A 12,714-nucleotide genomic window follows, 5' to 3' on the forward strand; every position below is an offset into this window, starting at 1 on the left:
CACATTAATCTGTCTACACTTTAAATTCCAGAATTATTTTAACTCCTGAAATGTAGGCAGCCCACTGATTGGTTCCATAGCATTCTGAAAAAACATGGTTATACACAAATCCATTCTACTCTGTCCTAAGAACAATACAAGCGATATTGTGCAGATGCAAGGAAGGGAAAACTATGAAATAGCAAGAAAGGGTATGGTCCTGGAGCATTAATGGGTAGAACTGACTGCTATTAATTCTCAAGATACATGCATTACTGCTATTGGTTATGTATTTTTGCATGTGAAATCAGCTTTATGTAAAAGTTGCGGAGTAATGAACAAGTTAATCATATGGAATCTTCAAAACTATGAAACTACAAATAAAACACAGTTCAGTATTTATAGAATGGACTGATATCCCTGCAATTACATAACAGTGTTAGTATATGAAGTTAATGAGATTAAGTGATGTTATACAGAAGTGGCTGTGCTAAGTTTTCATGCTGGTAGAAAAAACAATTATTCTTATCAAAAACCTTAAAAAACGTAGCTATAGGTTAAAATGAACAGTGTCACAATCGCTACCATCATCAGAAATACACATCATCAAACTGCAGCAGTTTTAGATTTATACTTTTTGCGTTACAGAGGCTTTACTCTGCAAAGGAAATACACGAGTGCGGCTGAGACTGTATATGAAACATTAAAAGGATACAGTATGTAATTTTAGCTAAAACAACCGTATTCCTTCCTCTACTCCTTACCATTAGTCTCCTCATTCTTTCTTTCTCAATTCTTTCAGTTTCTTTTTTCTGCTCACGCTCAGTGTTGGCATGCCAAGTTGCCACAGCTTTAGAAAGTTTCTGAATTTTCCCAGCGACTGACCGGTGGTACTCTTTAAAATCTTTAGCATGCTGCAATATGCTATTCAGGTATTCCTAGAAAGAGAAACAAGTTAGGGCAGACACTTGGACGAAGCACAGGATTTGAAATCGGGAATACAGAAGTTCTAATCTTATCATTTTCCAATTGCTTATCACACGATTTGGAGTTTTTTTAATCTTAGAAACTCCAAAGATAAATAAAATATGTAACAGAGAAGATCTGCACAGCAAAGCAAGGTGCACTTCTGTCATGGGGCAAACAGCTAATAAGTTAAAATACCTGATGCTTCTGCCTACGCTTCCTCTCCTGTTCTATCTTCTGCTGTTTCTCAAGCTTTTCTGTCATACGGGCCTCCCTCAAAGTCTGGCGCTTGCTTCGTTTGTAGGCTTTGGAGTTCAGTGCTGTCTCCAGTGTTGTGTCACGACGCATGCAGGCTACTACCTCTTGTCTTAGCTACCAGTGGGAAAAAAGAAACACTTAAAAAAAAAAAAATCCTTTTTAATACATGGAGGAACAACTTTGAACACTGGTATGGCAGAGTAAAACAGTAACAGTCCAGAAGATGTCCCAACCTCCTCTTCCCTTTCCATTACAGTTCTGGAAAGATCCAGCATCTATACAGTTGCAGCAGCTATGTCTGTCTCCCTAAACAAATCTTAAGTCTCCACAAGATGGCCAAAAGTGTTAATCACTCTTAATCATCATTTATTCCTTCTTTACAAGATGCTGCAAATGACTGTCCTGCTGCAATGAAAGGGACTAGCCAAGATGTTACACCGTCAAAGTAAAACACAAATGAACACCATACATAACATATTTTCTAGAGCTGGACCCGAACATAGCTGACAACTCGTTTCATTGCCAGCTGCACTGGAGACAGCAGGAAGAGGTAAATGTTAAGGGCTTGGAACAGTATTGCCACAGTCCCAGCAGTTCAGCAGGGAGAGCCTGCTGCTTTTCATCTGACCTCTGACAAAACTTCATTACAAAGGAATGCCAAGGGTAGAGGGAAGGAAGACTTGGATGCCATGGTACAACTACTGCCAAGGCTTCTGTCAGGAAGTATTTTTGCTTGACCTGCCAAATCACATCTTTGTTCTTCCAAACTAGCTGGAAAAGCCAATGGCAAGAGGCCCATAAGAGTCTGGCAGCGTGATTCCTTTTCTGAAATTCATTTGCTGATACATGCACTCCACATCCAACTTATATCTTAGGTATGATCTTGTTACGCTTAATTTTCAAAGTCTGTGTGCCACAGTGGACATCCTGAAAACAGATCACAGAGAAGTACCACACACAACACCAACATACAACTCTTCCTAAAACAAGGAGTCCCATGACAAATATGAAGTATGTCCAGAGGCAGGCGTCTATTGGGATTTGTGTTGAAAATCAGCTTGCAGCCTGTCCAGCTCTTGTTTTGTCTTTGTGCCAATGCCACGTTCATTATAAAAGACGCAGTTCTATGGTTACACTTTAGACTGGAAGATAAAGCAGGAAGCTAAAAGAACACTTGCACATTTTTATTCACAAAACAAAATAAAATCTAAGTTAAAAATTTCTGTGTCTTGCTTATCGGTCAAGTTTGCTTTCATGCAAAATCTCGTCCTTAGGCTCAGTGCTGCTGCAAAATCTCTTGCCAGCTTACTCTTTGCTACATGAACACGTTTGGCTGTGACCTCTATGAGAATTTTCCTGAAACAAAAGGCATTACCTGGCGCTGGAAATTCAGTAACCTAAGTGCCTTCAACTCCACTGTAGCTTTGGTTCGCAGATCAGGGGGCAGAGAACCAGGCAAGTTCTCCAGTTCCTGGATTCTGTGAGCAATTCGAGCCTGAAGCCTAAGTAAACAGAATATCAGATAAGACACCAGGAGAAATCTGCAAGTGGTTAACAAAATTATACAGTAAAAAAGGCAATTTATCTCAGACATTTATTTGGCTTTTACTAATTGTTTCTGAACTAGCAGGCTTTTGCAGAGATGACATTAGGTATCCTTTTCCACTTTGAAAATAAATTGTCAAATAATGAAAATACCCCTTGGGCCTTCTTTTAATTTTGACTAAAAGTATATGCGTGAAAAGAAACATGGGAATCTTATTTTACTCATACTATATAGGATTCTGTTTTCAAGCTTTGATGGGTATTGTTTTATGCACAGTGTGGTCAGTGAAGACACAGACCGAACGTTCCTTAGTATCTGGAATTCTACTTGCTTATTTTATCGACAAATGAAAAGTTCATTAGTAAAGTATTCACACTTACATAGCTGCTACACTGTAAATCAGATTCTATTTCACTCTTCCTTTACAAGCTCCTTTTGCATTCATTTGCAAATTCAAGAGAGAGAGAAAGAGAGAATAATGGACAAGCCAGACAGAACTTGTTTTTTTCTATTTTTTACATTGAAAACCAAGATCACAGAGCTAACAGTTACATAGTTTTTGTGGTTTTATTTACAAGTAAGTACTTCTGTGAACTGCAAATTTTGCCAAGGCACTGAAATAACAGATCCCAAAATTTTAAGTTATCCAAAAGTTGCATCTAAGTTCAACTGAATCAGTCCCCTCCATTTCCCACATGCTTTAGGAAAAAAAAACAAAAAAACCCCAACCAAAACCAAACACCCACACCCAGCCCAAAACCAGAGAGTCCCTTCTCTCCCAAAAATCAAAAACCTAAAGGCCCAGGAACAGGAAGGTATCTCATCTCCCTATACTACACAGGACTCACAAATTTCCCTTTACTTTCACAAAGCACAAAACATCAGATCACGTTAGGAAAAGGTGTCTGCTGCTGTTTTCCTGTGATGAGGACTTTGGAACTGCCATGAAGGGAGAAAGAAAACACTTTGTATAAGGCTTCTTTGCATACAGTGATCGTTCTTCCCCTGCCCTTTCACCCCCTCATCACTCCACAGTATTAGCACAGTGACATAAACTCTCATACACTAGACATGGCAGCCTCACAGCTGGAAAGTACACCACACATCAGGCAAAATGGCTGCACCCAATATATGCACTCAGAAGAAATCAAAATACTAGTATCTCACAGTAACTGCATGCATCATGACTTACGTATAATCTGAAAGGCAACTGGAATCACTTGTACACTTGCAGACAATATCTCTTCTGTAATAGTACTCCTTCCTAAACCTCCTAAACTTCCTAAAACTATGCATTTTTTTATATTACCAAAAGACTTCTGAAGTTCCTGGAACAACAAAAAGGAGGTAATGCTGCATTACTGCAGAAGACTAACTTAGTGTCCTCAAGAGAGCAAAAAAATTGAAGCAGAATTAGGTTAGGTAAGTTTTTCACACAGACTGAAAAGTAAATCAAGAAGGGTTACTTCCTAATAAGAGAAAGTTCCATTAAAAGCTACAGATATTGTCCAGGCCCAGAGAAGTTAATGATTCCCGCAGGAAAATTATTCCTTCAGAAGACGACATTGGCATATTTTGTTCTTTCAAGCATATGTACTACACTAAAAAAAGTCAACATTTTGTACAACTTCACCTGTCACTGGGCATTCCAGTTATAAAGAAGAGATTTTAGTGCACCTAAGGATGCAAAATCTTGAGAATTAAGTGGTTTTCTTGCGATTAGATGCACTATTGTACATCCATACAAAAAAGCAGCCAAGATGTACAAAGAGAATACTGTTCTAAATCACTGATTGGTGCTCTGCCTGTTGCTTATTCACACATGTATGTAATCATGCATCACAACTATCATTTATTACTCTATTTCACTCCCCAAATAGCTGCAATGCTTCTCCTGAAACCATCACCTACAAAATAGTTATACCCAAATCCCAGTTTCACTGACTTTAACGAAACTTCAGAGGAGCAGCCACAACCTTTCCAAATCTCTCTTTTGAGCTGTAAACTTAGTAAGGCAGCGGAATAGTGAACATATTTTCTTTTTTTTTTTTTCTTTTTTGTTAGCATTGAGTATTCTCTCTTGTACTATACAAGAGGATGAGCACAAAAAGTTAATTTAGGTTCTTCCTAACATAGCTTATGGTTTTAGATAACTAAATGGATGAGTCATTTCACAAACAAACATGAAGTGAAATGTTCACTTATTAGTTCTGCCAGAACTGGCTTGTTACTTTAACTCCAGGTATAAAATAGGTGAAAGTGCCTGCTGATGTAAAAGTTTACACAGTAGAAATTCAACCAATAGCCAAAGTTGGGCTGGGGTTTATATTTCTGTCATCTAAATTATTAACAAAAATCCAAATATACAACTTTCTTAAGATATGATTAAACATAATGCAAGCTTACAGAGTGTGCTTATTATGTCCCATCATCACACTAAGCAGTCCACCCCCATATAAAAGACTCTTCACACTACTACTCATTTTCTTTGTTTTTCTCAAGTCGGGTTTATAAAAAGGCTGATCAGAAATAAATGCACATGAAATTTTATCATTAAATTATAAGGCAGATTGGTATTTCCAGAATAACTTTTCCTCCAATTTTTTTCCTCCATATGTTGAAATGACTGCAAAGGTCTGCACTGAGCTACAAACAATGACACTTCTACGCTTTTGTGGGTGATTACCCTTCTTTTATAATCCAGCCAAAGGGAAGGACTAGGAAAAAAAATCAGTATTTCTAAGTCAGTACAGATACTACCTCAGAAACCACTCACTGAAACTCAGGTCCAGACTACATTAGAATAAAGTCATGGTCAAAAAAGTTTAAATACTAATGAAAATCTACAGCACACATATGGAAGAATAATGAAAAATGGCGGCCAGATGGGCTACATACAAAACAAAAAAAAGGAACATATTTTGAAGTTTTATTTCCGACTTCCCTAGAAGTACTAATTATTATTGCCTAGGGTACTAACAGTAGTAGTAATAGTAGTAGTATTTTCTTGAGTAGTCAGTAGGATTTTTAGAAGAATTTCATGACAGACATCCCAACTCAAGTGAATGCAACAACTACTTGACGTGTTTCTCACCACAGCCACCTTCTAGTCTTTAAAGAGAATGACTGCAGTTTGTTGGACTATTGCTATCTTCATGGAAAAATACTAATAGCTATTAGGTAAACAGAATCCAAAGGAAAAAGTTTCCTAGATGATTTTTACAAGCACTTGAAGGATATAATCTCACCATTTAAAGGATATATTCAATTAATCTTTGCAGTTCAGCAATTTATCTTAATCGATGCACAAAGTGGCTAGTGCATCTACACAGAGATCTCTTTGCCAAACAAATGATGCACACCTCTTCCTCATTAACGGGGGTCAACAGCAGAGGTTACACTTGCATATTCAAACCTGTGTGGCATGGATGCCATGCAGTAAGCCACAAAGATACACAAGAAGAGACTTTGCAGATAACAGAAAGAAACCATGGACAATCTACAGGACACTAGCAACTGTATATTTTTTAATTAGCAATGAGAAGGTGGAAAAAAGCCCTTCCACATAATAGAACAACTTTAAATTACACATATTATTAGCTTTAAGAGATCTATTCAGTGAGATTAAAAAGCAGCACTTTATCTTGAAGGAAGTTTTAAGGACACTTTTATAGAAGCACGGTATGAATTTTTCATTCCAGCTAGATTTCAAGGAACACAAGTTTAACAGCGCTCCACATATGAATACTTTAAACTTCTTAAATTGAGAAGAATCTTAAATATCTAAGTTTCTTTTTATCCACTTTTAGCCACACAGAGATTAACAACAATTACCATATAATCTCATCTCAAATCAACATATGCTGCAAACAGCTTCTCAGCACAACCATGTGAATTTGACAGCAACATTAACTCTCCATTTTCCTTCTCTTTGTTAATATACGCTGGAGCCTTTTTTATAATCAGATCAAGGCTCTTCAGGGAGAAAAAGCAGTCTGCTGACGTTTCATTAGATTCAAAGCTTTTTCAGATCCCACAATATGTTAACAGGTGCATTACTGCTTCTCCATCTGCACTGGTCTATTTAACACATGGTTAATGAATAGGAATACTATACTGTACTTCTAAGTGCCTCTTTGATGAATTGTTTGACGAAACAAACTACGTAACTTCCTAGTAACAAGGAAAGGAAAAAAGAATTGCTATCAGTGAAAAAAAAAGAAGATGTAATTTTGTAACAGCTAAAACGAAAGTATTTCACAATTACAATATTGTTCTGTGTGTAAGACATGCTGTAAAACATAAATCATGTACATGATCCATTAAGAAACGGAAATGTGTATGCAACAGCATGTATTCTCCCCCAAAAGTCTGCCGTTACGCACTTGAGAGGTGTGTATACAAAAAGAGAAATGGCCAAATACCTCAGCAATTAACTTTTTATCATGTAGCTCATGAATTAGCACTAAATTACTGTCTCCCCAGCAACACACTTTCCACTTTTAGTCCAGAAACACCATGTTCAAGGTCACTGTCATGTTTTAACCCTGGCCAGCAACTAAGCACCACACAGCTGCTTGCTCACTCCCCTCCTCTCCCCGCTGGCGTGAGGGTAGAATCGGAAGGGTAAAAGTGAGAAAGAAACTCATGGGTTGAGACAAAAACAGTTTAATAATGAAAAAGAAATAATAATTCTTTTAAAATTGTAAGGAAAAGAGAGGAAAAAATAACAAAGAGAGAGGAAAATAAAACCTGAGAAAGACAAGCGATGCAAATGAAAATGATTGCTCACCACCAACCGACCGATGCCCAGCCAGTCCCTGAACAGCGGGCCCCCACCAACCTCCCCTCCAGTTTTATCACTGAACATGATGATGTCATATGGTATGGAATATCCCTTTGGTCAGTTGGGGTCAGCTGTCCCAACTGTGCTCCCTCCCAACTTCTCGTGCACCCCCAGCCTACTCACTGGTGGGGCGGTGTGAGGAACAGAAAAGGCCAACACTGTGTAAGCACTGCTCAGCAGTAACTAAAACATCCCTGTGTTATCAACACCGTTTTCAGCACAAATCCAAAACACAGCCCCATACAAGCTACTGTGAAGAAATTTAACTCTATTCCAGCCAAAACCAGTACAGTCACTGAGTAAACCTAATCTGTAATTTTCAAGAATTCCTAACTTAATCAGATGCAAAGCTCACACTTTCCCACAATAAGACAGTATACCAGAATTTTACCTTTTGGGTCTATCTATAATGTTTGAAATATGAATCCCTAAAATACCTACGTGATAATTCTGTCTTTTCATGAAAATGAGTAATTCAAACAGTTTTCTGAGTATTTCAAAGTATAATGCCCCTTTATTAAAAAAGTTAACTACTGAGAGATCTTGAGACAACCGTTTCATAAAGCTTTCGCTAACTTCACTGGTTTCAGGAAATAAATATTGGCTTTTTTCTACTCCCTTTTTATGAAGAAAGTGTGAATACATCATGTTTCTGTATTAAACTTGCCTATACTGAAGCTAAGTCTAGCACCATCCAAAGCAGAAAAGCTGTTAAACTGCTTTTTTCAAAGCTTTTGTCTGATGTTACTTATACAGTTTTAAATAATGAAAAGACTTCCAGAAGTTCTAAGCATTCTGGTACGCAAAGCAAAACCAAATTCCAGCAGTGTTCAACATTAAAAATGGTTGGATAATTATCTATGTGCTACCATAAAAAATAAAAAAATAAAACCCTTCTGCTGCAGAATCCCTATCAAACTTCCACCTCACTTACTCTGCCGAGAAGATCAGGGTATTTAGAACCTAATGGATATGCTCTATCTGCAACCGGTTCTCCACATTACTAAATGCAACACCACTATTTGCTGTCACTCCTCACTTTCCTCCATTTATGCATACTAAGACATAATAGTTTGGCACAAATAGTGCAATGGAGCAGGGCTGGAAAGACAGAAGGAGTAACAATTTGAGGTTAACTGATGCAGAAAAGGTTATATTATACTGGCCACATGATTCTTGGCTCAGGTTAGTGCTACAATTCTTCACTCAGAGCAACTGTGAAACCGTGTAACAGTGTGTTCTACAAGCTTTCTGAACAAGATGTTAGAATATAGTGATTGCTCACTCTGAAACAGCTATGGCCATTCAGTCCTGAGGTAAAAAGGGTAAGACTGACAAAATGACCACAACAACATGCCAATAAATTACTTCAGCATTATCTTATGCAAAAAGTAAGAGCTTTTCTGGGATCAAGGCCTGCATTCTGGACATGGCACAACATCCTAAAACACTTCATGGTGTTTCACCTTCGTAAAGCGAAAGTCATTAAACTAGTCTTCAGTGAGGTCACCATCCCTTCTGGCTACCTTCCCCTACAAACTCATTGTTATAGGAAGATGCATCATCAGTCCAAAACAAGCAAATATGTTAAGTGCAGTTTCTTTCCTCTGACTGATAATGATCAAGAACATATTTTAGGTGCAGGTCAAGATCCTTCTGCCTGGCAGATTCTCAAGGTCAATTGTTTAATAGCCTTGTTGATGAGAAGAGGGAAGAAGTCTCTTTCTAACTCTATGAGAAATGTCATCCTCTGTACTTTGTAATAAATATAATTCACCATCTAATTAAGGCACTCAGGAGGCACCTTTTAGAGATCATGCTTCCTGGTAACCTTTTTTTTTTGATCTTGCCTGTGACCTCCTTAATATTCTCTCTACTCTTTGGTAGTCCAGCCAACCCCATCATCACCAAAATTTGTTTTTGCTGTGGCCACTAACTCGTCAGCCTTTTGACCTCCATTGTTCTCTTCTAACTTCCCTTTTGTTTGTAATTCTGAAAACTTTCTGCACTGAATTGGTTTCTCTGTAGACTACAAGGATTTTGATTTCCTAACTTTCAGTGTTTGCCGCATCCAAGTAATACACTAACCCATCAGAGTCCTTCAGCCTGTTTTAAACTTATCTGGTTTGCAATGAAACTGGCAGTATGCTTTACTAGTTCGTAACTTGGGGTAGAATTAAATCATTGTTTGGTTTGACGTTTCCGTACTTCTTCTTGACACAGTCTCTCTCTGGAAATTCAGTTTATAATATTGTCACTACAGTAGTTGATTGCAAGGAGCTTCACTTCAGAAAGTGAAAAACAACAATCTGCATATGCATTTGCATCTTGTTATTTGCTTTTACCTGTATTCACGTTCTTGGAGTATTTCAACGGGATCCAATCCTTGCGGTTTCTGGATAGGGCTGATGCGATTCTGCTTTTGCTGCAGCTGAACAATGGGTGAAGGCTGCCCAGGTGGTGGCTGTGGTACAGAAGGCCCAGGCATGGCAGCAGCAGGCTGGGCAGCAGGGGGGGCAGGAGAAGGCCTCCCACTAGGGGGTGGCGCTGGAAGCTTTTGCTGCGCATTGGAGACACTCAGATCTGGGGCTTGGCCTGAATCATAAAAAGTACTTATTCATAACACGAAATATGGAACGCAGGAAGAAATCAAGACAGTTTCTGAAGACAGAACATGAAGCTAAGGTAAACATTCAACATCACCAGAAAAAGCACACTGAGATAGACTACACTCCATATTTAAAAAAACATAATAAAATCCAAGTATACCATACGTTGCAGGAAGTGGTCCAAAGAAAAACAAAACACCTGAAAATTTATGATTAATGTCATTTCTTTTCCCATTCCTGCTGACTTCTAGTTCCAGGGTTAGAAGTAAAACAGCTGTAGAACTGATTTCATGCAAGTGTAGGACCTAATTCTGCCTCTTGTTCACTATCCTTGCACCACTTAGAAGGCGGAATCTATAATCACAACCTGACAACAAGTGCAAGTAGGTCTCCTTCTAGAGCTCTATCAGAACTAGACAGCCATATTAAAATTTCTACAACTCTACTTAGAAATACTTGTCATATATAAATAGCCTTTGTTTCATTACAATCTCCTATTAATTGTATTTAAGTATTTCAAATACCAGGAATTCGATTACTGTTTTATCTTACAGCATCCTCATCATCTTGAAAATTAACACCTCAGTTAACATGAAAATAGTACCTGCCATTTACAGACACTAAGGGTCATAGATTTCAGTATGTTATTATGACAACAAGTCACCCACGCATTCAGATGTTCACAAACTGACACTGACAACAGACACTCCAACAATAAAGATGTCACTTAATTGTCTGAGTCATCATAGTAATTTAATGCTAGGAAAAACAACTACAAAGTACACCTGCAATCTTGTAATCAACCTTAATTCAAACCCAACATCCTGCAATCTATATAAAAAGATTCCTTCAGAGATCACCATTTGTCATTCACGCATCTGCATCAAACTCCAGAAAAGGAACTTTAACACAAGCTGTAGATTCTGTATTTAGCAACACTGCATTTCACCTTGTAAAAAACAAGGAAAGAAAGCAAGCCCACCAAAAGCCACTGCGTAGTCTCAGTTTTCAGGGAATCATGCAAACCGAACTGTAAAACAAACGCTACCACAAATGACGGTGTAATGAATAAAAAATAAATTTAAAGAAATAAGCACAATCTTTAAAAACACATCAAATAAAACCTCCAAACAGATACAGCAAGGACAGACAAATTTTTTATTAAAAAAACAGCAATGAAAAAAGACAAACAGTAAGCAGCTTATAGTTAAACAGGATAGACATATTATTATGACATACTGGATTACTTACATAAAACTATCCATCTAGCAATTCTGTATAGCTGCCAGCATTTTTTAGTAGCAGCATTTGAGCTAGAAGGCACTGTGCATGGTAAATTCATATATACACAACCTCTCAAGAAACACTTTTCCCCCTCTTTATTATGCTAATCAAATTGTAAGTATTCGTTGAGAGTATTCCAAGAAAAGCAATTCTACATCTGATTACATATTAGTATTTCATTTTCTTTTTATGTTGCCCTAAGTAGCCGACTAATGACAGAGAATTTGTTATGACATAAACTATCAGTCATCACTGTCCCAAGATCTACCTACAAGCAACAACATAGCATAACATTTATATCGTATGAGAAGCCTGTTATTCACAAGCCTGCAATATTTATTTTTAAATCTCTCTAAAAAAAACCCCAAATAATACGTATTACTAGGGATTTCAAATTCTTTTCAATACAATACTTCTTCCACTCTACTGTCAAACAATAAATTCAGCCTGTAAACCCAAATGTGAATGATTTGATTCAAAACCTGATTATCAGGCAGGGGAGAAACAGTTACACTGTTCATTACATCTCAAAGACTACACTGAACTTTCAAAGCAATCCAATTGGGGGGAAAAAAAAAAAAGCAGCCTAATTCTACCATGGTCTGAAAACTTTTGTTTACAGTAGTGAAAACTACAGTTGAAAGACAAACTTGCTGCAATTAAGCATGCTCAGAACATAACTTATTAAGTAGATTTTATGGGTGTCCCTCAGGCAGCTTACATATTTCATTCTGATTGTAAAAAGGTGCTTCACGTTCAGGCTGCCTAACAACTGCAGTAATTTCATGTGGTCAAGTTGTTCATGGATGAATAAATGGTTAGGCTCTCCTTCATTCAAGTCCTAGGCACAGTAAAGGTTACACTATTTTTCTGCATGTCTTTTTACCTTCCCTTTCTTTTTCCCCTGCATCTTTTCCCCAAACTCTACCCACACTGTTTAACCATAAGTCTGTACATGACGTACAATTAGCATTATACTCTGCTATACCTTCAGTCCAAGTTTTAGGGGTAACGGCAGCTGTATGTCCAGGCATCCCTGGAGCAGGCCCTGGTCCAGTTGCAGCACCACTCATTGTATGTAACCCAATACCTGCCATTTGACAGAGCAAAGAAACTTATTAAGATACAAAGCATTTCCAAGTAGTCAAAAATCATTCTGCTTTCTAGCATGCTAGTCTATTCAGGCAAGTAGTATTTTTCTTCATTAAATATGGATTTAAGTAGAT

The 12,714-nt window shown here is 37.7% G+C and overlaps 1 protein-coding gene across 2 annotated transcripts in view; it reads right to left on the reverse strand.

Moving 5' to 3' along the window:
• The window catches only part of SMARCA2 (SWI/SNF related, matrix associated, actin dependent regulator of chromatin, subfamily a, member 2), a 122,112-nt gene that overhangs the window by 79,465 nt on the left and 29,933 nt on the right, over positions 1–12,714 (reverse strand). For both annotated transcript variants that reach the window (XM_050912489.1, XM_050912490.1), the window contains exons 5-9: positions 12,477–12,578; positions 9,941–10,190; positions 2,579–2,705; positions 1,144–1,317; positions 744–917 (exon numbers count right to left, since the gene is read on the reverse strand). In XM_050912489.1, the coding sequence (XP_050768446.1) occupies positions 744–917; positions 1,144–1,317; positions 2,579–2,705; positions 9,941–10,190; positions 12,477–12,578 (827 nt within the window). The remainder of the gene's footprint in view (positions 1–743; positions 918–1,143; positions 1,318–2,578; positions 2,706–9,940; positions 10,191–12,476; positions 12,579–12,714) is intronic.

Source organism: Gymnogyps californianus, chromosome Z, assembly GCF_018139145.2.
Source record: "Gymnogyps californianus isolate 813 chromosome Z, ASM1813914v2, whole genome shotgun sequence".
Lineage (NCBI taxonomy): Eukaryota > Metazoa > Chordata > Aves > Accipitriformes > Cathartidae > Gymnogyps > Gymnogyps californianus.